This window comes from Enhydra lutris, unplaced genomic scaffold (assembly GCF_002288905.1).
Source record: "Enhydra lutris kenyoni isolate GAN:26980312 unplaced genomic scaffold, ASM228890v2 scaffoldscaffold8, whole genome shotgun sequence".
Lineage (NCBI taxonomy): Eukaryota > Metazoa > Chordata > Mammalia > Carnivora > Mustelidae > Enhydra > Enhydra lutris.
In genome coordinates, this window is record NW_019154092.1 from 2,999,829 (window position 1) to 3,024,438 (window position 24,610).

A 24,610-nucleotide genomic window follows, 5' to 3' on the forward strand; every position below is an offset into this window, starting at 1 on the left:
TGGTGACCTGAGCCAAAGGCAGCAACTTAACCAACTGAGCCATCCAGGCGTCCCTGTTATAAAGCCTCTTGAAATTTGCTTTGCATGTAATTAATTAGTTGGAAACCGTTCCATCCTTTTGGGTCTTGCTTTTATTTTTGTTAGATGAATCTGGAGTAGTAATCTAATTATTCTTCAATATTTAGGCAATACTTCCTGAGTACTCTAAGCCCGTGAGTTACAAGGTTTTCTAATCTGGTTGGTAGGAATAGGTACTGTTCTTAGCCCTAAGTGATACCTAGGCAATTTTCACTCTAATCCTTTCAGGTGGTTGGTTCTCTGCCTACCCTTGGCGGTCTCATTTCCACACCCTGATCAGCGCTCAGTTAAATATGCACTGATAGGGTAGGGCTCCCTAAACTGAGGGTTGGGTTCTCTATGGAGCTTTTCCTTTCTGGTATTCTGTCCTGTGAGTTCTAGCTGCCTTGGTCTCCCTGGGTTCTCAGCTTTATTTCTTCAATTCAAGTAGTTGTAGGGCTCTACCTCAGCTTCTCCTCCCTTTGCTGCAGCCTGGAAACCCTCTGGGTAAGCTGAGACATCTTGTTTGCTTTTTCCCATCTCCCAGGATTACTGTCCTTTGTTTTCTGATATACAGTGTCTTAAGATCATTGTTTCATGTATGTTGACTGGCTTTTTTGGTTGGTTCAGGGAGGAGGGTCAATTTGGTCCTTGTTAGTCCATCTTGGCTGGAAGCAGAAGTCCCTAACATCTTTCTGCTTATTTTCCTCTCCTCTCCAAATAATAGTGTCAGGTTGCTCAGTTGTTGGTCATCTGACTCTTAATCTTGGCTCAGGTCCTGATATAAGGGTTTTGAGTTCAGGCCCTATGTTGGTTTCTGAGCTGGGCCTGAAGCCAACTTAAGAAACAAAACAAACAAAACCCCCACAAATAAAGTGAAAAACACTGATTGTTAGTTTTCTTTAAGGAGGCATTTGTTAAGCTCCAGGACTTTGCCTGTGTGATTCTGGTTAGTCTTCACAACCATATAGGTTTTCTTAACCTCATCTCCATTTGACAGCTGAAAAGCAGGCCCAGATTTTTGCTTGCTTGTACTCTGGACAAGTCTGTCAGTCCCAAAGCTGTGTGATCCTGTGGCTCCACAAAGTTCTCCATGCCTTGCTACAGAATTGCCAGGGAAGCTGCCTGATCTGCATAGCATCCCTGGCTCCTCATTCCTTAAAGAAAAGCTCATACTTGCAGCCTGGCTTTTGAGGTGTTCATACCCACATGCACTCTGTGCTCTGGCTTTGTCAGCCATGCATGTATGCCTGTGTCTCATCCAGCTACTTGATATGAATGAGAAGGCAGTAAGAAGGTAGAAAAGCATCCAGAGATGGGTATCAGTGGCCAGAGTCACCCATGTCTTCTACTAATTCCAAATCCATGCCTCTTCCACGAGACTCAGGATCCCACACAGCTGGCAGGAAGGCAACAGTGAGATGCATAACACAGAGGTAAAGGTGCTCCATTCTCACCATGCTTGAAGATTCTGTGATTCTAGCTATTTCCTCTCCTGAAGGTCAGCTTCTGGACAACTTTCTAGGAAAATCACAGCTTTCAGATAATTCTTCAGAAAACTCAAGTCTGTTTTTACTGATTTCCTTCCATGAAATTGGAAAGCCAGCTATAGCCCTTTGTGCCTAGCACAGCCAGAAGACCTTGATGACTGGCTTGGAAGAAGACTTGTGTGAGGTGGCCTGCTAGCTGCAGAAGCCTCAGATGCTTCATAGTCAAGAAAGTGACCTCTGTGCTGGGAAATGAATTTCTGCATGGAGAAGTTGGGGCCATGAGATGAAATCAAAGATTCCTTCCGGTTCTGATGTTTCATAACTACCCATTTCTGGAGAGGGATCAATAGCAGGGGAGGAAGGTGGAAGTTATAAGGAAAAGGCAGGGGAAGCCAGGATGATTTGGTATCCAATGCGTGTTCATTTATTTTACACTTACAAAAGAAATCGCCCACCCCTCTGCCCCATTCCCCAAAAAAACAGTCTCTTTTTACAAACATTTAAAAATTAAAACCAAATGAAGATAGACAAGTTAATTTCAGTACAATTATTTTTCAATGTAGCTGTCATAATTAGAGTTTAAATTTCCTACAAGTGACCAATGTCCAAGTGACTTATAGGGAAATCCTGATTATTGGCCAAAAGGAAAATTCCATATTACAAGTTAGCAAATTCTAGTACAAAAATAGTCCATGTTGGAATAGCCTTTCCTTTTACATAGGTCTCAGGTCAGTCTACTGACTGCATAATACACTAACATTTCAGGGTTCTCTCTTTCACAAATGGCTCATTCGTCATAGCTGAAGCAGCACGATGCCTGCAGTGGCAGGGACTAGTGTCCACCTTGGGACCGTGCTGGAAACGGCAGGCCTGGGAGTGCCTCACTGACCCCAGGGCAGCAGGGCAGGGCCCCAGCCCCAGCTCCACACAGGGGTCCTGGAGGGAGGGATGAGTGGCCGGCAGAGCTGCCCCCTTCTGAGGGAGCAACAGGCCCAGGATATAGGGGAAGTCTGCCCAGGTAGCTGGGCCAGCGCTGGCACAGGACAGCCCACCTCCTGCCAGTGTCTCCTCGTCCTTCTGTAGTCTGACGAGGTGAGAGGGGGCCCTGTGCATTGTCAGCAGCGTGAGGGTGGCCTTGCCCTTGCTGCAGCCAGGGAAGGTCTGGGCAGGCTACTTGTCCCTCAGGATGTCGAGCTGCTCCTGACACTCGGTAAAGAGGCGCTGAAAGCGGAGATTCTGCCCGATGACTGGCAGCAGCTCCTTCAGCAGCTCCCTCTTCCGCAGACCCTGTGGACATGAAGAATGACAGTTGAGTGCAAGTGTCAGTGAGGAGACCTGGATGGTGCTGGGTTTCCCTGGCCTGGCAGAGACCCCGTGTCTGCCCATCTGACCCCCAGACACCCCCTGGAGAAAACAGAGATGGATGAGAACAATTTCTCTACATGCAGGCAAGCTAAAAGTCTGAGCTGGAGCATACGAGTGGCAGGGAGCAGGGGAGAGACACAGTGCAAGGTTACAGCAAAGAAAACCAGGGTAGGTTCTACTCCTCTGTGTCCCCTAAGTCTGCTCGCACAGTCCCTGCTGGCCTTCAACTGCACTGATTAGTGGCTATAGTAGCTTAGCCTTCCAGAGCAGGATGGGAGTAGGATATTAGGGTAAAAGGGCAAGTGGATGGCCATCCAGGAGGAGTTGTTCCCTAATGTGAATGCTCTCTGGGGGCCTGAGGTCAAGTCTAGGAGTGAAGAGGCACCTGGGAGGCAGTGGCTGGCCTTGGTTTTATAATCCTGGGGCCTCTGCCCTTGGGCCTTGCCCAGGGCTCTTTCATGCCTGGGTGTACTGGTACCATGGTCTGCCTGGGCTCTTTTGCAATATGCACTGCAAGGAGGGGTCTCCAATGCACAGAACCCTGAGGAGCACAGCCACCGCAAAGAAAAAAAACACTAAACGATAACTCTGACCACTGGAAGAGAAGGAAGGCCCAGGATGTTAAAATAAGAATGGCAGAAAGACAAGGAATTATAGAAAAGAACCAAGTGTAGATATTAAGTTTGAGCAACACAATGGTTGAAGGGATGGGATCTGCAGAAGAATGGCCACTGCTGAAGACCAAGTCAGAGTGGAGTCAGATGGAGGACCAGACCATGCTTGAGAAGGGAGGTACACAGAGAGGAAAATGCAAGAGGAGAAACCATACAGGAAAAGTTAAGGCAGATGGAGGATGACAGAAGGGCCCAATATCTATATAATGGGTCCCACAGGAGAGAGAGAAAGAAGAAAGAAGGAAATATTTAAGGAAATAATACAGGTAGATTTCACGCAACTAAAGAAAGTCAAATGGCCTTAGGTTGAAAGCCTCCCTGAGTGCTGATCATGTAATATATGGAAACAAAATAAAGGCCATATATGAAAAGCCCACAGCTAACATCATACTCAGTGAAAAACTGGGAGCTTTTCCTCTAAGATCAGGACGAAGACAAGGGTGCCCACTCTCACTGCTTTTTTTTTTCAACACAGTACTGGGAGTCCTAGCCACAGCAGTCAGATAAGAAAAAGAAATAGGAATCTAAATTGGTAAGGAGTAAGTAACATTCACTATTTGCAGATGACATGATACTACTATACCATACTATATAGAAAACCCTAAAGGACTCCAAAAAACTACTAGATAAATGAATAAATGAATTCAGCCAAATCACAGGATACAAAGTTAGTATACAGAAATCTGTTGCATTTCTTCACACTAATAATGAAATAGCAGAAGAGAAATTAAGAAAACAATCCCATTTATAATTGCACCAAGGGTAATAAAATACCTAGGAATAAACCTAACCAAGGTGGTGAAACTATACTCCAAAAACTATAAAACACTGATGAAAGAAATTAAAGATGACACAAATAAATGGAAAGATATTCCATGGTCATGGGTTAGAACAGCCAATATTGTGAAAGTATCTGTATCACCCAAGCAATCTACAGACTTAATGCAATCTACTTACTAAAATACCAACAACATTTTTCATAGAACTAGGAAAAAAAAAGTAAGATATGGAAAAACAGATATCTAGACATGTAGAATGAAATATATAGAATTTGAGAGTATCGAAGATAGAAAAATTATGAAAGTTCCTAAAAAACAAGATCATATCACCTACAAAAAAAGAGAGAACAAGGTACACAATGAAGTAATATTTTTAATATATTGGAAAAAAACCTCACAACCTAAACTTTTTTACCCAGTTATTCATACAATAGAGTATAATAAAAAATATTAAAAAAATATTCTTGGGCTTTTAAGACCTCAAGAGGCTTGCTACAAGAAAGATTCACCATGAAAATCTTTTAGAGGAAATACTCAAAGTAAGAAGAGATAAATCTAGATAATGTTACAAGAGATATGAAAAGAAATGTGGATAACTCAGGCTAAAGTTTATGTTGGCCTTGAGAAAACCAAGAAAACAAAGAATGTGGATGGTTTGAGCTTGGTGATTAAAAAAAAAAATCTGTCAGACTGGATAACATAAAAGTCAGCCATCTGATGTTAGTAAGAAATATATAAACATGGATGAAAAGGGGTTAAAAATTAAAGACAGAAAGATACGTTAGTAAAGAATGAAAAGAGAGCTAGTATTTTTAAATTACCAAAGTAGATTTTGTTATAAAAACATCACTGGGGAAAGAGCCAGTCAAAAGAAAGAGACAAAACTACCCTCAGGAAGATTTTAATACACATTTAACTAGTGATGGGTCATGGGAAGGCAAAAATCTGCAGATTCAGGTAATCCGAACTGACCAGTTAGTAAACATGACTAAATGGATATGTATAAAATGAAAACAAATAGTCTTTGGCACACGTGGACATATAAAAAATTGCTCTAAAAGCAAACCTCAACAAAATAGCAGGTATCATGTACACAGCAGACTGGCATACACAGATACAGCCCATTATATATTTTTGTAAATAGTTTTATAAAAATGTAGCCACCCCTGCCTATTTGTTGGTATATCACGCTACAACAGCAGAGTGGAGTAGTTGCAGCAGAGACTGTATGGCTTTGCAAAGCCTGAAATATTAACTCTCTTCCCTGACAGAAAAAGTTGGCCAACTCCTGATATAAATCATCTTCTCTAACCAAAATACAATTGAGTAGAACTCATAACTGATTAATCAATTAAGTTAACTTAGTTAACTGATATTTAAAAATGATTTACAAGTAAATGGTAATAAAAACACTGACTGTTGCAAAACTGTTGTAGAAATGTCACAGAGGTGGGGCTTTATAAGGATACTTACAAACATAAAACATCTTCTATTAGAGAACATAAAAGAATGACAACCAATTACCTGAGTCTGACCTAAGATGGGAAAGAAGGGAGGAAGGCAAAGAGGGAGGGAGGGAAGGAAAGAAGGAAACACCAGAAAAAAATATTTTAAAAATGAGCCTCATGACTGGCTGAGTAGTGAATCCAGTCTGCCAAGACTGGGAAAGGTGGCCATTTTTTCAAATGCCCAATATTCAACAAAAGACCATGGGGCATACAAAGAAACAGAGAAACATGGAAATGGCTGGCTATGGTATTGGCCCATTCAAAATCACAAAATAAACATCCAGAAAACTGACCCTAAAGAAACATAGGCCTAGAACTTATGTGACAAAGACATTAAAACAATTGTCTTAAATATTCTCAAAGAGAACATGAACAGATGGACATACCAGGAAAATGGTATGTGAATAGAATGAGAGTATCAACAAAGAGGTAGAAATTATAAAAAAGAACCAAACCAAAATTCTAGAACTTAAAAACATAGTAACTAAGTAGAAAAATTCACTCAAGTGGTTCAACAGTAGACATGAACAGACAAAGAATCAATGAACTTGAAAATGAAGAAAAATGAAAATAGTCTAAGGACTTATAGGACACCATCAAGCAGACCAATATATGCATTATGTAAGTCCCAAAAGAATAATAGAAAGGAGAAAAGAGCTTATTTGGAGAAATAATGGCTGAAAAGTTCCCAGGGTTGAGGAAAAACATGGATTTACAAATCCAAGCTCAACAAATACTCCATGTAGGAAAACCCCAAAGGAACCCATACCATGACAGATTTTACTTGAACTATGGAACATCAAAGATAAAGAGACAATCTAGAAAGCAGATACTTGACTCACTGTGTAAAAAGCAAACTCAATAAGCATATTTCTCAGCAGGAACACTGAAGGCCAGAGGGCAGTGGGATGACATATTTAAGGTGCTAAAAGAAAAACTGACATCTGAGAATACCATAGTCAGTGAAACTACTCTTGAAAAATAAGGGGAAAACAAACACATTTCCAGATAAATGAAAACTGATGGAATTCATTACTATTAGATCTACCCTACAAGAAATGCTAAATGGAGTCCAAGTTGAAATGAAAGGATGCTAGACAATAAAACAGAAAGTTCTCTGGTAAAAGTAAAAGTAAGGACAAATAAAATAACCCATATTTTGTAATTTTATTTGGTAATTCCATTTTTTTTATTCTATAAGATTTAAAAGACAAAAGCATAAGAAACTATAAGTCTATGTTAAAGCTATAGAATATATAAAGATATAATTTGTGACTTCAATAACAAAGTGGGTGGAGTGGAACTGTAAGGGAGTGGGCAATGTTTCTGTATACAATTGAAATTAAATTGTTATTAGTTTAAAATAGATTGTTTTTGTTATCCCTATAGTTACTAAAAAGAAAATATCTATAGAACATACATAAAAGGAAAAGAAGAGAATAAAAACATGTCACTAAAAAAATCAACTAAAATGCAAAGTAAAATAGTAAAGGAGGAAATGAGGAACAAAAACTATAAAACATACAGAAAATAAATAACAAAATGGCAATATTAAGTATCTGTCAGTAATTATTATTTTTTGCCAGTAATTATTATTATTATTATTATTATTGAGAGAGAGAGAGGAAAAGCAAAAGGAGAGGGACAGAAAGAGAATTTTAAGCAGGCTACATGCTTGGTGTGGAGCCTGACATGGGACTCAATCTCCCAACTCAGATCATGACCTGAGCCAAAATCAAGAGTTGGATGCTTAACCGACTGAGCCACCAGGTACCCCTGGCAATAATTACTTCAAATGTAAATGTATTAAACTCCTCAATTAAAAAAAAAAACAAAAACGGGTAAAAAACCAGAATCAAACTATATGCTACCTACAAGGAACTCACTTCAGAGCTCAGAACACATACAGGTTGAATATAAAGGATAAAAAAGATAGTCCATGGAAATAGTAACCAAAACATAGAAAAGTTGGCTATACTTGTATCATACGAAATAGATGTTATTTCAAAAACTGTTACAAGAGACAAAGAAGGACACTGTATAATGATAAAGGGGTCAATTCACCAAAGATGATGTAACAATTATAAACATATGCACCAAACATCAGAGCTCCTAAATATATGAAGAAAACATTGAGTCGAAAGGAAAAATAATTCTACAATAATTGTAGTAGACTTCAATATCCCATTTTTGATAATGGGATATTGAACAACCAGAGAGAAGATCAATAAGGAACCAGAAGTCCTGAAAAACAATACAGACCAACTGTACCTTATGTACATATATAGGACATTCCACTCAACAACAGCAGAATCCACTTTTCTTAAGTGCACATTAAACACTCTTTAGGAGAGACCACACAGTAGGTCACAAAACAAATCTCAATAGGTTTAAAAAGACCAATATCATAAAACTATCTTTTCCAATCACAATGGGATGAAACCAGAAATTAAAAGCTAAAGGAAAACTGGACAATCCACACATATGTGGAAATGAAACAACACACTGCCTTTTTTTTTTTTAAAGATTTTATTTATTTATTTGACAGAGAGAGAGAGAAATCACAAGTTGGCAGAAAGGCAGGCAGGGGGTGGGGGAAGCAGGCCCCCTGCTGAGCAGAAAGCCCTGATGCGGGGCTCAGTCCCAGGACCCTGAGATCATGACCTGAGCCGAAGGCAGAGGCTTAACCCACTGAGCCACCCAGGCACCCCGAAATAACACATTGTTAAGCAATGATTCAAGAAGAAATCTCAAGGGAAATTAGAGAATATCCTGAGACAAATGAAAATGAAAACAACATACGAAGAAATATAGGATCCAGTAAAAGCAATTGTTAGAAATTTATAGCTGTAAGAATCTACAAAGAAAGACCTCAAATCTTTGAGGTCCATCCTTTGCTTTCCATCCTTTGAAACTAGAAAATAAAAGCTAAACCCAAATCAAACAGATGCAAGAAAATCATTATTTCAGAGAAAATAAAATGGAGAATAGAAAGATCGAGAAAATAAATGAAACCAAAATGTGCTACTACTTGAAAGGATCATCCAAACTGATAAACTCTTAACTAGGTGGACTAAGAAAAGCAGAGCGAAGACTGGAATGACAATCAGAAATGACACAGGGACATTATAACTGATGTCACAAAAGTAAAAATTATAAATATGGGGATACTATAAGTAATTGTTCACCAACAAATTAGACAACCTAGATAAAATGGACAAAATCCTAGAGACACATAGCCTACTAAGACTGAATCATGAAGAAATACAAAATCTGAATGGATCTATAACTAGTAAGGAGACTGCATCAGTAATCACCAACTTCCTAAAAAAAAGAGCCCATGACTTACCAAATGGCTTCACTGGTGTATTTCACCAAATATTTAAAGAAGAATTAATAATAATCTTCAATTGATGCAAAAAATTTTTTTGATCAAGTTCAACACTCTTCATTACAAAAACACCCAGCAAACTAGTAATAGAAGTCAACTACCTCAATATAATACAGACCATATAAGAAAACATCACACTCAATGTTAAAAAAACCGAAAGCTTTTGCTCTAAGGTCAGGAGAAAGGTGAGGATGCCAGCTTTTCACACTTCTACTCACCTTAGTACTGGAAGTTTTAGCCAGAGCAATGAGGCAAGAAAAAAATAAAAGGCATCAATATTGCAAAGGAAGAAGTAAATTTTTTTGTTTGTAGACATCATTTTACATGTAGAAAACCCTAAAGACTCTACAAAAAACTTGTTAGAACAAGTGAATTCAGAAAGTTTGCAGAATAGGAAATCAGGACACCAAAATCAGCTGCATTTTTATATACCAACAACAAACATTCTGAAAAGAAAACTAAGAAAACAGTTCCATTTACAATAGCTCCTGAAGAATAAAATACTTGGGAATAAAAAACTTAACCAAGGAGGTGAAAGACTAGTACACTGAAAACTACAAAATGTTGCTGAAAGAAATTAAAGAAGACACAACTAAATGGAAAGACACCCCCTGTTCATGGATTAGAAAACTTAATATTGCTAAGATGTCAATATCATCAAAAACAATCTATAGATTTAATGTACTCCCTATCAAAATCCTAGTAGTGTTTTTCTACAGAAATAGAATAATTCATCCTAAAATTCAAATGGAATCTCAAGGGATCCTGAAGAGCCACAAGAATCCTGAAAAAGAAGATGAAAGGTGGAGGCCTGTTTCTGACTTCAAAACTTATTTCTGCTCTTCCCATAAGTGGCCCGAGGTGACCTCTGAAAATGGTTCACTATTCACTTGACCCAGAAAGCCCTACAAAAGCATGCAGATCAAGAGGTTGAAAGCTTTGCGTTCACTTTATGAATGCATCAAAAGTTTGCATATCTGAGAAGCCACCACGTATCTGAAGGATGTCACTATATAGAAGCAATGTGTGCCATTCTGTTGCTATAATTGTGGAGTTGGTAGGCGTGCTCAGGTCAAACACTGGGGGTGGACACAGTGTAAGTGACCTGAAAAGGGTGTTGAATTTTTACTGCACATGCTTAAAAATGCTTAACAGTGAACTTAAAGGTTTAGATGTAGATTCTCTGGTCATTGAGGATATCCAGGTGAACAAACCCCCCGAGACGTGATAGGAACTTACAGAATGCATGTTTGGATTAACCTGTTCATGAGCTCTCCCTGCCACAGAGATGACCCTTATGAAAAAGACCAGATGGTTTCTAAACCGGAAGAGACACTTGCAAAGAAGAAAAAGATATCCCCAAGAAAATGAAGAGACAAAAACTTAACGGTCTGGGAATAAATTCTGCATAAAATAAATGTAAGTAGAAAAAAACCCAAAACAAAAAACAACCAAAAACCCCCCCAAACTTACTTCAAAACTATTATATCTTTTAGTTTTTGAACTATGTGACTATATTACCATCCAAAATTAAATTTATTTATTTATTTATTTAAAAATATTTTATTTATTTATTTGACAGAGAGACACAGTGAGAAAGGGAACATAAGCAGGGGGAGTGGGAGAGGGAGAAGCAGGGAGGTGGGGCTTAATCCCAGGACCCCAGGATCATGACCTGAGTTGAAGGCAGATGCTTAACGACTGAGCCACCCAGGCGCCCACAAAATAAAATTTAAAATTAAAAAAAAAAACATCAAACATTTAATTAAAAAATCAAAGAGGATGAAGTAAACTGCTAGAAACAAAGCAGAATATTCTGTCTGCCTGTGGCAACAGCGGAAAGAGAGATCACAAGTAGGCTGAGCAGCAGGCAGAGAGAGGGGGGGAAGCAGGTTCCCCACTGAGCAGAGAGCCCAATGCGGGGCTCTATCCCAGGATCCTGAGACCATGACCTGAGCCGAAGGCAGAGGCTTAATCCACTGAGCCACCCAAGTGCCCCAGCTTTTCTTTTTCTGGTAAGAATGGTAGATGCTGTTGGTACTGGTTTCCCCCCTCCGGCTGACTTATTTGGAGGACAGAAAACAATATTTCAGTCACTATTGGGAGTACCACTTACCTGCAGCTGAGAGCATTTGTCATAGATACCAGGGACCATGAGCAGACTAGCTATGTTAGGCAATTTACAGAAGATGAAAAGCAGGTGGGACCACACGGAAAGGGAGCCCCAGGCTCTTTTGGGCAAAGCTCCAATGAGGTGTCCTGCTCAGAGGTGGTAAGAATAAGTGGCAGGAAGGAGAGGGAGAAAAGAGCACATGGCTAATAAATGGTGGCCTGTCTGTGCCTCCTTTCATCTGCACTTTATTGGCCTAGCACCCCTGCCTTCAGTCTGAGACAGAAAGCTGCTATGTAGAACTCCAGCTCACGTCTTGGGCTAATGCTCCCAGAGTGGCAGCTGGATCACAGAATGAGGCTCTACAACCTGGCTGGGGAAGAGGTTGGTCAGGCACATGCTGACCTATCTCCCACCCAAGAAGACATCCTGTCAGGGCACCCCAGAGCTGACGTGTGCTAGGGAATTACTGGTAATTTGGAACCACCCTTCCTGTTGAGGTCATGGGATGAAGGTACACAAATAGAAATGGACCTCAGGGAGCTAATGTGCTAATGACCTAGGTTGAGCTGGGATGTGGGGAAGGTAGAAATTCAGAGAGGGATGCCTTTGCCTTGGGAATGTTTATTGATGAGAAAAAGGCTGAGCGAGCTTCTGTCAGACTTGAGGGCCTAGGGAGACAAAAGCAGGGGCCAAAATGAAAAGTGGGGATTCCTGTTAAGTCATCCCTCTTTGTGCTGACACCCCAAAGGGATGTAACCCAGAATAAAGGTAAACCAGAAATAAATCCGCCCTTGCACAAATGAGTGTCTGGCTTTGAATCATGAGATAGCCTAGAAAACCTCAATCCCAGAACTGGGCTGAGGGGAGTCTGCAGTGCTGGTGGTGCCTCAAGAACTGGCAACAGCAAATAAAAGCACTCTGTAAAAGAAGGTAACATCACCTGAGGCCTCAAACCATTTCTACAAATAATTTTTCAAACATGTCCAGCGGATAGAAATAATCAGGCATGTAAGGAAACAAGATAATATAAATGAGACCCGGCAGAGACATTTATAGGCAATTGAAACAGATCCAAGAGGGCTCCCAAAAGTAGAACTATCAGACATACAACTTTAAAACAACTAAGGTTACTATGCTCAAGCAGATAAAAGACTAAGTTGAAAATATGGGGGGAGAACTGCAACCATAAAAAATGATACAGCAGATTTTAAAAAGAGAGGACATTACATCTCTCTGAAGATGTGGAAAATGGAAGGGAAGATATCACTGAGGAAGAGAACCAAGGCAGATCCACAGAATGAATGAAAGAAACAGACTTTCAGGTTTGTGAAACTTCAAAACAAGAGAGAGAGCCAAAAGAACTTACACAGCAATGGAAATCAGATTTGCAGCAGAGATTTTAGCAACAACAGTGGATGTTAAAAGTCTGTGGTGCCATACCTTCAAAGATGTAAGGAAGGGGAATTGGACTTTGAAGTTAGGATTCTAGTAACCAACCAAATTAAGATCTACTGCTACAAAATAAAAATCAAATAAAACACACAGGCCAATCACACACCAAGGCCTGTAGAGCTTGTGAGGTCTGACCTCCAGCCTTTCTGACTGCAACCCGTTTCATCCTCCCACTGCCATTCTGCTTGGCTATTCCTTCCACACGGCAGGCCCTTCCACCTTGGGCCTTTAGACTTGCTGTTCCCACTGCCTGGATATTCTTCCCCCAAACATCTGTGGGGCTTTGCCCTTCACCTTTTCTGGTCTCTGCTCAGTTAGTTAAGACTCCCTTGACTACTCAATATAAAATAGCATCCTGCCAGTATGCCCCTGGCCACTTTATGTTTGTTCTCAGCACCCACCCCCACCCAACACAATACATGTACTTGCTCAGCTGTTTAGAATCCACCTCTCTGCACAAGAATGGAGACCTAGGAAGGTGGGGGCCGTGAGCTTTGTTCACTGCTCACTGTCCCATGCCGAGCCAGAGCAGGTGCTCCATCAGTATTTGCTCAGTGACTGCATGAAGCACGGGAGCTAACTTATATTCACAACCCCCAATCCCTCACCAACCTGGTCCTTTCAAGGCACTAGCAGGCACATGTGCAAGCCAAAAAATTTGGAGGTGACTATCCATGTTCATTATTCTCTTTCTCTTAATCTATTCTACCCATCCACCCACCAAGTCTTGTTGGGTCTGCCTCTAAAATACAACTTGAATCTGTCTCCTTTCCCCTCTCCATGGCCCTCACACTGATCCAAGTCACCTTCGTCTATTGCCAGGACTGCTACAAAAACAAGTTCTGACTGCTCTCCTACGTCAGTTCGCATTACCACCCCTGCTAATTGATCTCTTGCCACCAGCTCCTCCAAAAGCTCCAGCTCCTCACAAGATCTCACTGATCTTCTTCCTGCTCCTCTGTCTTACCTCATTTTCTACCACCCCGTCCTTTGCCTACTATGCTGCAGCCACAGTGGCCTCCATGTTTGCATTCACTATCACCTCTACCAGGAGACTCCCAGGTCCTGGTAGAGCTGGTGTATTCTCATCCCTGGGTTTCATCCTAAAAGACCCCTCTCATGTCTTCCCTGGCCACGTGTTCCCAGGCACCCTTGTCTGATTGTTCTGCTTATTTCTGGGCATAGTATAATCCATAGTCTAAAACTATCTTGTTGACTGAATTGCTTCCTTGCTTTTGTCTGCCTTCCTATCAGACTGGGAGCTCCACGAAGGCAGGGAAGGATCTTTCACCTTCTCTACCGAACAAACCCGTAACCCCAGCAGGCAACTCTCCTCAGGTGCATGCGTGGCTGAGCACTTCCTGGGCCCCTGATGCCGAGGGCCCAGCTGCCGCCTGGCAGTGCAGTGCTGGCATTTCACCCTCCCACGGATCCTGGGGCCTGTGGCAGTGTGCTCAAGAAGTCTAATGGGGAAGAATTCCAAAGCACTTTGGCTTATTTTTCATCTCCACTTTCACTTTTCAAGACAGAATTCTTGTGGCAAGAACGAAAGCAGCACCTACCACTACCGTTGACTCCCACTGGCTTCCAGTGGAGTAGTGAACCGGACCCAGTAAGTCCTTGCATATTTCTCGGAGCCGGTATTCAAACCCTAATTACGGAAAAAAACAAAACAAAACAAAACAACAAAACAAAACAGAAATAGGAACACATTACAAAAAGAAATAAAAAAATCAAGAATATGCTAAGTTGTTGTGTATAGCAAACCAGATTGAGCAAATGTTTATTTTATTGCCTGCTTAGGGCAAAATGCCTCTTGCATGTCTCTCAGTTTGGGGCACTGAGATTCATAATGACAGACTCTCACTCAGGAACCCACTCCCTTGACAGCATAAAGAGCAGCCCCTCTGTGTGCTGGGCCCATGGGAAAAATAAATGTGGCCAGCTCTGGGAAAAACTCCCCAAGGTGATGGGAAAATGCAGGAATCGTGGAAGTGGGCTAGTCAGATTTGTTTCAGAGAAGACATGTTGGTAGTGAGAGAAGATCAGCAGGGTCAGTAGGCAGCCTTCAGGAGGTAAGAGATGGCAAGGGTATGAATTTAGGCTGAGGAGGTGGTGACAGAGTGGAAAAGACAGGAGAAGCAGTCACAGGCCTGTCAACTCATGGGTTATGGCACAGGTATGTGGAGTGCCAGAAGTGCTGGTGGCAGAATCTGGGGGCCTGTCAGCACTGGCGGCAGCTGAAGCCACAGGGAATGATGAAATCACCCAAAGATGAGGGTAGAGAGTAAGAGGGTGATGCCGGAATCTGAGGAATTTTAGAAGTGAGAGGGCTCTTCCTTTACAATTTGAGTCCTTTTATGGTCAAGGAAACAAGAGATAGAGTGGAGGTGACTTGTGTATGGACGTAGGAACAGACGTGTGGAAGATGGACAAAGAGAAGCAAGTGGTAGAAGTGATCCCACAACTGGTGCAGGCCCTCGAGGAGGCAGCGACCTCGTACAGGGCGTCAGGATGAGTCCTGATCAGTCCCCAGGATGAAGAAAATTAGAGAAGCCAGGGGAACAGTCTCCCCAGTGGAATGGGGTATGAAGCCCAGATGTGACAGGAGCATCCCAGCAAAGGTATGGGTTTGGGAAGACTGAGTATTTAGAAGAGTCAGTGACCACACAGGCTGGGCAACCACACAGACTGGGCAGGAAGAGGAAAATTAAACTCATGTATGGAGTCTGCTGGGGAGGGGCGAGGGACTTCGAGTTGGTCAGCCATGGCTGTTGTCATCAGAGGTGTATATATACATGTCATCACAGGCAATGTGGCATATCTGAGTTCTAGGAGTGACATTTGTAGGGGTTCGGCATGTTTTTCTCTTTTTCTGTACTCTAAATTTTAAACGAAATAGGGAGGGTGTCGTCAAAAGCAAAGCAGGAAGGCCAGGAGAGGCTGTGGGGAAGGCTGCTCTGTGACCAGGCCTGGAGCTATGCGGTAACACAGGGAGCTTTGGGAGGGCCGGTTCCCAAGCCACAACCCTGGAGGCCAAGCTCAGGGAAGAGGAAGGCTGGTAAGAAAAACACCACACATGCCTAGCAAACAGATGAAAGGCTATTTATTGGAGGTTGCCCTGAAAGCAGGATGGCCACCTCTTTCAACAAACCTAGCTTTCTGTTGGCCAAAAGGGGCAAGAGGAGGTGGTGGGGGAGATACTGGGGAGGGGAAGTGCTGGCAGGGAAAGCTGGGCTGGAAGGCCATGGGAAGGCGCTGGATGGGCTGGCCCTTCCAGGCCAGGAGGGGCTTGGGGGAAGAGAAATACAGGCTCACTGGATGCTGCCAGAAGATGCCCTTCCCTGGTGTGACCGGCTGACCACTGAGGATGCAGGGTGTGAGGGAGGGCAGGAGGGTGAGCATCTCATCTGCTCCTTTGGAGAATGTCTATCTGAGCATCCTCCGCCCCCACCCCCTCCTACAGCCAAACCTTTCGGCCCTCAGGGCCTACCTGATTCAGAGCCTCAGAGCCTCTAATGGGCTGGATGCTTGCTGAGCTGCCTTGATTATAGCTCAGGCTAAGAGATGGGGCGAGGGCCGTCTTTGCCTTGATTCATAGGCTTTCAGGAGGGTCATATTGGGACAGAAATTGAGTCAGTCCCAGGAAGATGGAAGGGCCGCAAGAAACCTCACCTTCATTCACAAGGTACCGAGCGTAGAGGAGGAGCCAATGGCGGTACTCATGGCTGGACTGCAGGGTGAGTGCCGCCGCAACCTGATTCTCCAGGTAGGCCAGGGTGGTCTCCTGCTGCACTACATGAGGCACGGAGAAGAGCCGGGCTGCCTGTCTTCCTGAACTGCAGAGACCGGCAGAGTAAGCATCATGAGGCAGTGGGTACTGCATGGGTCAGGAGGCTGCTACCTTGAGCCCCTGGGCCCCAGTGAGGAGCCAGTAAAGGGGCAGGTGTCAGACACCACGCTGGCTAACCTGTCCCCATGTCCCATGACAGGCCTCCTGCCCACTCTAGCACCTCAGGTGTATCCCACCCTGTCCTTTCTATCTAGGCCCGAGGTGACAGGTCAGCAGCTCATTTCTCCCCAGCCCAAATACTGCCCATCACGGTGTCCATGACTCAAAGCACCTCAGACTGCCATCTATGCCCTGAAGTGACAGGGATTGTGACCTAGTACCCTGAGATATTACCCAACGTGGGCCCACAACCCTTGGCACCTTGAGCCTACTTGTGCTAAGCAGCAGTTAGGCAGAGGGCTGGGCAGTCAGAGAGCAGGCCTGAGTGGGACTGTGCTTGCATGACCCAGCCACCTCCCCCAACACTTGAGTCACCTACGTGGAAGCACGGCCCTGGACTATGGCTAAAGGTCCGGAGCATAGCATGGCATCCTGGGGAGGCAGGCTGCTCCTGAAGTCCGCACACTGGGCCAGGGAGTCCTGCTTGTCAGAAACCAGGTTCCTGGGGAGGCAACAGCAGGAGCAGAGGTCAGAAAAACCAGGAGGTCCACCAGAAAGGCTGGGGGTGAGGCCGCCAAGAAGCAGGTACCACATGACTCTCTGTCAGAGTGTCAGCAGAGGCCAAGTAGCACTGCATTCTCCCCACAGGGCCCTCAGGGACAGGTTTCATGAGGCAAAATCAATGACGGTGAAGGTCATCAACAGGGTTCTTGCTGGGACCCCCTGAGCACCATAGTCTCAGAACTTGAGGACAGGAGCCTGTGTATGAAGTGTACACAGGTGCCCACTTGCTGGGGGCCCATACGGCCTGGTCCTTGGAAGCCTCCAGGAATGCCAGGTGCTAGCCTTCCTGGGCCTCTCTAGCATCCCAAGCAGACAGTTTTCACCTTCTTGGGACCTTTCACATCTTTGTTGAAAACATTCCAGCCACACTTTAAAAATAGTTGGGTGAATTTGTAAAATACCGGGCCAACGTTTCCCTTCTTAAATAACTAGTCTGTTTCCACTATTATAGTAATCACATAAAATACACAAGTTTGCAACTTGGGAGAGCTGGGAATGGGGAGGTTTTTTTTTTAAAGATTAAATTTTATTTTTTTTTAATTTTAATTTTGTTTTTAAAGAATTTATTTAATTGACGGAGAGAGAACTCAAGCAGGCAGAGTGGCAGGCAGAGGAGAAGGAGAAGCAGGCTCTCCACTGAGCAGGGAGCCCAATGTGGGACTCGATTCCAGGACCCTAGGATGATGACCTGAGCCGAAGGCAGCCACTTAACTGACTAAGCCACCTGGGCACCCCTTAAGATTTTATTTTTAAGTGATCTCTACACCCAACATAGGGCTCGAACTTAAAACTGCAAGATCAAGAGTTGCTTACTTTAATGACTGAACCAGCCAGGGGCAGCGGCTCCCCATCCCCCCACCCTTCTTTTTTAAACTCAAGAAAGAAATCTCAGTGGGAGGATAAACTTGTGCCTGGCAACTCTTAACAGAAGAGGGCTGGAAGGCAGCTGGTTTGGGTATGATGGACCAAAGGTGCAGGCAGAAGAAAAGAATTTCTGATTGGCTGGTACACAATGTACACACTTCACACATCTGGATTAAAATCTTGGGGGAATAAAGATTTTGCAAATACAGAAAAGGCCTCCAAACTCCAAAATGGGCTGAGGAAAGACACAGACCATGACATATAGTGAGTGACTATGCAACCTCACTAATTCACAAAGTCAGCCAGAAGTACTACTCAGCTCCTGCTAAGCTACAAGAAGTGCGGAATGATGGTGAAGTTGTTATGAAGCCAACTCGCCTATGCTGACAATGGCTAAGGAGGCAAGGCTGGAAATGTGTATTGACAACCATAAGAATTTTCAAATGCCTGTTCCAAAGTGACCTCAGGAAACAATGTAGAAGGAAAGCATCCCTGCCCACAGGGACAGTGGGGCCTGTACTGGCAGGTTTGAGCTCTCTCTCTTCTCTAGCGGACAGAGTCCAGCAGGGCTGCCACCATGGCACCCACTCCAGGGCTTGACTGTCAGGAGCCGAGCCAGGCAGGCCTGACTGCTTTTGTTCCAGCTCAGATGGACACTCTCCCAGAAGGGTAGGGCCAGGAGCTGGCTTACTTACCATGTAGAAAGTGATGGATTAAAGCAGTATGCCTTCCCATCAGACAGATTCATCACTGGGATTCCATGCTGTGTCAGCAAGATCTGTGACACTGTCATGTCACTTCCTGGGGAGACAGCACAAGAATGGGTTCTTGGGTGTGTTCTGATCAGCAGGTGCCTGCATACACACCTAAGGAGAAATGCAAAGCACAGCTCCCACAGTCCTAGCAACAGGTGTCTTAACACTTACGCATAACTAGTCAGTCACTGCTCTACTCTGCACATGAGGGTCTCACTGCTATCCATAGGCTGTTCATCACCTCTCAGGGACCCATTAAAATATGTCCCTGGAGAGAATGCATCACCCTACAACGTACTGACATCCCCTACAACACGAAATGCCTCAGGCTGGGCCCAGAGCTTGGCTCTCCATCTAGGCTGAACAGGGTGCTTCCATGTCAGGAACCCAAGCTGCCAAGCCCTCCCCCAACTCCAACGTACAAGGGGCGGTCCACTGCTGAGGTTACCTGCCAAGATGGAGTGTAGAGATTCCTCTTTCACCACAACCACCTGTCTGTGAACATCCCTAGGAGGGAGACAGGGAACAGCTTACTCTGCAGCAGGGGTAAAAGCATCACAATGTGCCCCAATGATCAGACCCCACTCCATGGTCCCTGGTACATACCCAGCCCTTGCTTCCAGGAGAGGAGCTCTGTGCTGGAAGTGGCTTCTACTCCCCATGTGTACTACACTACCTCTCCACAAGTCTATAGCAGAGGGCCTAGGAAACAGCTGTAGGGCCCGCCACCAACACTATGCCAACTTTGGGAGAAGTGTGGCCACGCTCTGGCAGCCGAGATCCCCTTTCTGGACAATGGCACATGCAATTAGGCATTGTGATTTGTCGTGAGGTTTCAGGACACTCCCCCAGTGCGGGGTGGCTATCATAAGCAATGTGTGACTGGCTGTTCAGGGCTCCTCAGGCATTAAGATGCCCAGGCCAGCAGGGCCCCAAGACATGTCTGCCGAGTAGCCACCTTTGCTGCCTTCCCTACCCTGCAGTGAGAGGGGACCTGCACAGCCCCATCCCATCCTGCTTAGAGCCCACCCCACCTTGGGCCTGCCTCTCACCAGACAGACAACGTGGCTGCAGCAGTGAGTGCCATGACGTAGGAGCCCGTGCAGTGCAAAGTGGAGATTGGGGACGGCAGGAGAATGGGAGGGAGGAGGCGGCGACCACAGGCAGAGAACACGGATAGCATCCTCTTTTCACAGGCGACACATACCACGTCACTGAAAAAGCAGAGAGGGGACAGGTGTCATGATCATCGGGAGCTGTGGCAGAGGCAGCAGCCCTGAAATGCAGAGCCTTCCCTCTGTCTGTGCTTGACCCGTGCCTGCTGCGGCCTTCCTCTGAGCAGGTGCAGCAAAGGGAGAGGTGGGTGAGGCCTTGTCCAAGGACTGGGGCAGCAGGGCTGATGCAGCCTAGTTTCAATGAAACATCTGATTAAAAAGAATGTGTTCTCTTTCCTTCAGGGGCTGCTTGAGCTTTTCTGAGCTCACACTAATGCTAATCCAGGGGGAGCCCACAGCAACGCCCAGGACACAGGCCCATTTGCCCTTTGTGAGTGCCTGGGATCAGGAAGCTCAGTTTGCTTATCTTGGCAGAGAATGAAAAGGAGGTACAGAAGTATGGTTCCTTTTAAGTGCAACACCATGCACTCACTCAGGGTCCATGGGAACCTGACCTAAGATAGAAGGTCAAGTACTCACAGACATTTTGAAAGCATTGTAGGTGCAGCCTTATGATAACTGACTAAGGGCCTAGTTAAAGTTACTGTATCTAAGCCAATTATGTTTGTAAAATCCTTTTAAGAGTCAAAGACGGTCCTGACTAGAGGCCCTACACCTCAACAGGCACCTGAGGAAAATGCTGGTCCTCTTTCCAGATCAAGCACATGTGAAACAGCGTTAGGGCATCATGGCCTGGAAGTCCATGGGAAGACATTAGGAGACTAACCACTGAGTTAAGGTTCCCCTCAAAGTGCAGAATATGGAGAGGGCTGGGCTGCGGACTCACAGGACAATCAGAAATCCATCGTGACTTCTCTAGAAGAAAATCTGGGGTCCAGAGAAAGAATCATCCCATGTTAGAGAGAGCCAGGCAGAGCTCAGCCTGGAACCTGAGACTTTAGGAATATGGCCAGATAAGGGAATCAGAACATCTGGGTAGAAATCCTGCCTTGGTTGACCCTCAAAGACCGTTTCCCCACCTATAACATGGTGATAATGATACTGACTTTATTAGGTTTTGTGGGGGCTGAGAAGACATGTACACGCTTAGCCTAGGGCAAGGCATGGCACAGGTCTCTGTGGAAGCTAGCATGTAGGGCAATGCCTCCTGCCTCAGACAGTAACAGGGCCATACAGCATAGCACATGGTGCTTGTCTGACATTAAAAGCTGGTTTGGGTGAAGACCCTTGCCCTTACCAGCTGCCGGCAGCGGTGAGGATCCGGCTGGTGAGTACTGTCTCCCACTCCTTCCCTTCCCGGTTACACTTCAAACGACTTAGCTTCACACCCCCCACGGCAGTCACTTCATTCTCCACTTCAATGTACATGGAGGGATCGGAGCTCACCTGGGTGGAGGAAAGCAAACACAATGTCTTTTCAGGTGATGGTGGGCCCACTGAGACTTGGGTCATGTGACAGGTGAGATCATCAGAGGGCCCAAAGTAGGAGAAAGACAGAGAGGCAGAGAGAACGGGCTGGTAAACAGGAGGGTGGCAGTGTGTGCAGTAACAGGGTGGGACGAGAAGGCCAGATATTTGGATGTGTGGCCCCCAGGGCAGGGAGACGGCTGGGAGCTTGCTTGGTCTCATCTCTCATGCCCAAGGAGCTCATGGACTAGATACCCCTATATGGAAAACCCAGGCAGAACGGCTGAATAGTTTGTACTCATGTGGGCACAAAAGTGGGTGACTGGGAGAAAGGCCCGTTTATAGACCCCCGGAAACCAAGAATATCCCCATGCAGAACTCAGTGGTAAAGGTCCTGGATGGGGGTTGGGGGGGCGGTGGCTAGGATTTGGAAGGGGGTTTGTGTGCCCTATCTCCATGCACAACAGCAACAGGAACAAACCACGTGGGTCCCTATCCTTAGGCCCAGAAGACCTGTAGTGAGAAGGGCTGACATCAGCTCTCAGGTATCCCAGGAAGACCAGCATGCATGGGGCAGTTGTGACCAGTGGAAAGTGACCTCCATGTGGGGTCCTAGAATGTGTTCTGAGGACATGCACCTGAGCTGAGGAATAATAGGCATGAACCTATGGCATGTCTAAGGTCAGGTGCTAGATGGAATGAATGGAAGGCTTCTGGGCATAAAGGATTCTTTGTTTTAGAGGTGTGTTTTGAAAAAGCACACAGTCATAAGCTTCTACTTCAAGAACTCAAATAGCCCTGATGATGACAGGGACAGGGCCAGCAAGGGAGGATGATGGGGAGGTAGGCCATTACCATGCAGTCCAACCGTACCAAGCCCAAGGCTGCCCAGGGTGGAGCGTGGAGCTCAAGGAGGCTTCCAGAAGAATACCTGAGACAAGTTTTGAAGGAGCTGGCCATCCAGAAGATGGCAGCAGGACTGTAAGAGCAAAGCATAGAGGAGAGAAATTCGAGGTGGGGGCAGCAAGAGAGTCCCTGGGGAAGAGGGGCTTTGACCCTCAAAGACCGTTTTTTTTACAGAGTTGATCTGGCTCTGATTAACTACAACTTCCCTCAGAAAGTGATGGAGAGCCATTGAAAAGCAGACCTAAGTCAGTGATAATTCGGGTTTTACAGAGGGGGATGGTGGAGAGAGTGTGCAGAGGTGGGAAGCCTGCTCACCTGGAGGGTGAATGCTCTCTGGGGGCCTGGCATGGGTAGTTTCAGTGCAGGTGCTGGTACAGACAAACACACGGCGTCCTTCTCTGCGGTCAGGGCAGCTGGGGACTGCAAGAGGAGAAATGTCTCTGAGCCCCGCCCCAGCACCGTAGGGCAAAGTCAGGTAAAGGTGAGTCACCCAGTGGTGAGGCCAGGCCAGTTCCCCAGGCATTTCCACCTAGCAGATGAATGCTATAAAGACCCCCACTTTCCAGATGAGTAGCTGACCCCAGGGAACTGGTCAAGGACTCTGAGTGGGCTGAGGGCAGATGTGGGGGCCTGCAAGTTTCTGCCGATTGTTCCCACACTGATGAGGCACACAGTGGCACGCACCACTTCTCCTATCGCACTCGGGCACGTGCAGATTCCAGCACTGAGCTCACAAGTGGGCTGGGGGAGACCGCATGGGCCCACTGGCCTCACCTGGACAGACAGAGACACAGGCATGAGCCGAGAGTCCTTCCGAGGCCGCCCTTTTTTCTTCTTTTCCACTGTTTCCACCTCAAGCTCCAGTTTTCGCTTGGACAGCGAGGAGGGCTTAGCCACAGGGACCTTTTCGTCGCTGTCACTGCTGCTCTCCAGGAGGTCCCGCGGCCTTAGCTCCTTCACAAGGTTTTGCTCTTTCAACCTGCACAAACACAGACATCCATGGCCTACTCCATATGACTACTAAGTTTATAATAATTAATAAAATCCATACTCATCACCAAAAATTAATAAATAAAAATAGTAAAAAAGGACTTCTTGTTTCTGCCCCAACATGCGAAGAGCTTGGAAGTCATTACTCTCATTCTTAATGAGGAAAGCTGAAAAAGTGAAAATCAACAACTTTTCTTGGATTCATCAGAGAAGTAAGGTCACAAGGCAAACTACCAGCCTGGAAACTGGAGATGCCAGGTGAAGACAAAAAGTCGGAACGCACCTGGAGCTAAGCCCCTGGAGCCCTAACTGGAAGGAAGACTTAAAGTAACTGGTACACTGCTGGAGGCTGAGTGTGGGCTGGCTTGTAAATCAAAACTCTTGGGGGTCTGGTGGCAGGAAGGTCCCCACACTTATGTTGGTTTTACCTCCAAGAGCTCTAACAGGCTTTCACAGGTGAAGATCAGGGATGAAAAAAATCCCCTCAGTGCTTTTGGCTAGTGGAGGGGAAAAAGAACCATTGAAACACAGTCAGAGTTCCCTTCTCCTTAACAAAAGCCTGCCTTCAAGCGAAACTACTTTACTAGACCCCATGTGACTTAGCGGCAGGGAAATTAACCAACTATAGCCTAGCACCCCCCCCCCCCCCCCCCGCCCGGCTACACAGACTACAGAATTCTTCTGAAGGTCATAGCCCAGGGTCACCAGTCCAAAACAACTAAAAAAGATTTATCACGTGATAACAGAATGCTTCTCCTCCCCGAAACCTCACCACCAGTTCAACATGGCTCTGGTATAACAGGAGTAGAATAACTAGTTTGAAGCTAGCATAGGGTGGTTCATGAGTTTGAAGGAAAGAAGCTGGTTTCATAACTAAAAGTGCAAGGAGAAGCTTCAAGTGCTAATGTAGAAGCTGCAGGAAGTTGTCGAGAAGATCTAGCTAAGATAATTAGTGAAGGTGGCTACACTAAACAGCAGATTTTCAATACACATGAAACAGCCTTGTTTTAAAAAGTAGAAGCTATCTAGGATTTTCACAGTTGGAGAGAAGTCAATGCCTGGCTTCAAAGAACAGGCTAACTCTCTTGTTAGGGGCCAATGCAGCTAGTGACTTTAAGTGGAAGCCAATGCTCATTTACCACCCCCCAAATCCTAGGGTCTTAAGAAG

The 24,610-nt window shown here is 45.1% G+C and overlaps 1 protein-coding gene across 7 annotated transcripts in view; it reads right to left on the minus strand.

The window, feature by feature from the left end:
• Positions 1 to 1,943: 1,943 nt before the first annotated feature.
• LOC111142454 (protein HIRA) overlaps positions 1,944 to 24,610 on the minus strand; it is an 85,554-nt gene continuing 62,887 nt past the window's right edge. For 4 of the 7 annotated variants that reach the window (XM_022495610.1, XM_022495611.1, XM_022495613.1 and 1 more), the window contains 9 exons: positions 23,227 to 23,431; positions 22,768 to 22,872; positions 21,377 to 21,525; positions 20,017 to 20,178; positions 19,413 to 19,471; positions 18,905 to 19,010; positions 17,161 to 17,283; positions 16,505 to 16,668; positions 1,958 to 2,834 (listed from right to left, as the gene is read on the minus strand). In XM_022495610.1, the coding sequence (XP_022351318.1) occupies positions 2,380 to 2,834; positions 16,505 to 16,668; positions 17,161 to 17,283; positions 18,905 to 19,010; positions 19,413 to 19,471; positions 20,017 to 20,178; positions 21,377 to 21,525; positions 22,768 to 22,872; positions 23,227 to 23,431 (1,528 nt within the window). In that variant the 3' untranslated portion in view covers positions 1,958 to 2,379. Of the gene's footprint in view, positions 2,835 to 14,391; positions 14,481 to 16,504; positions 16,669 to 17,160; positions 17,284 to 18,904; positions 19,011 to 19,412; positions 19,472 to 20,016; positions 20,179 to 21,376; positions 21,526 to 22,767; positions 22,873 to 23,226; positions 23,432 to 24,610 lie in introns of all 7 variants that reach the window. The other 3 variants (XM_022495615.1, XM_022495616.1, XM_022495612.1) reach the window with 3 other exon arrangements.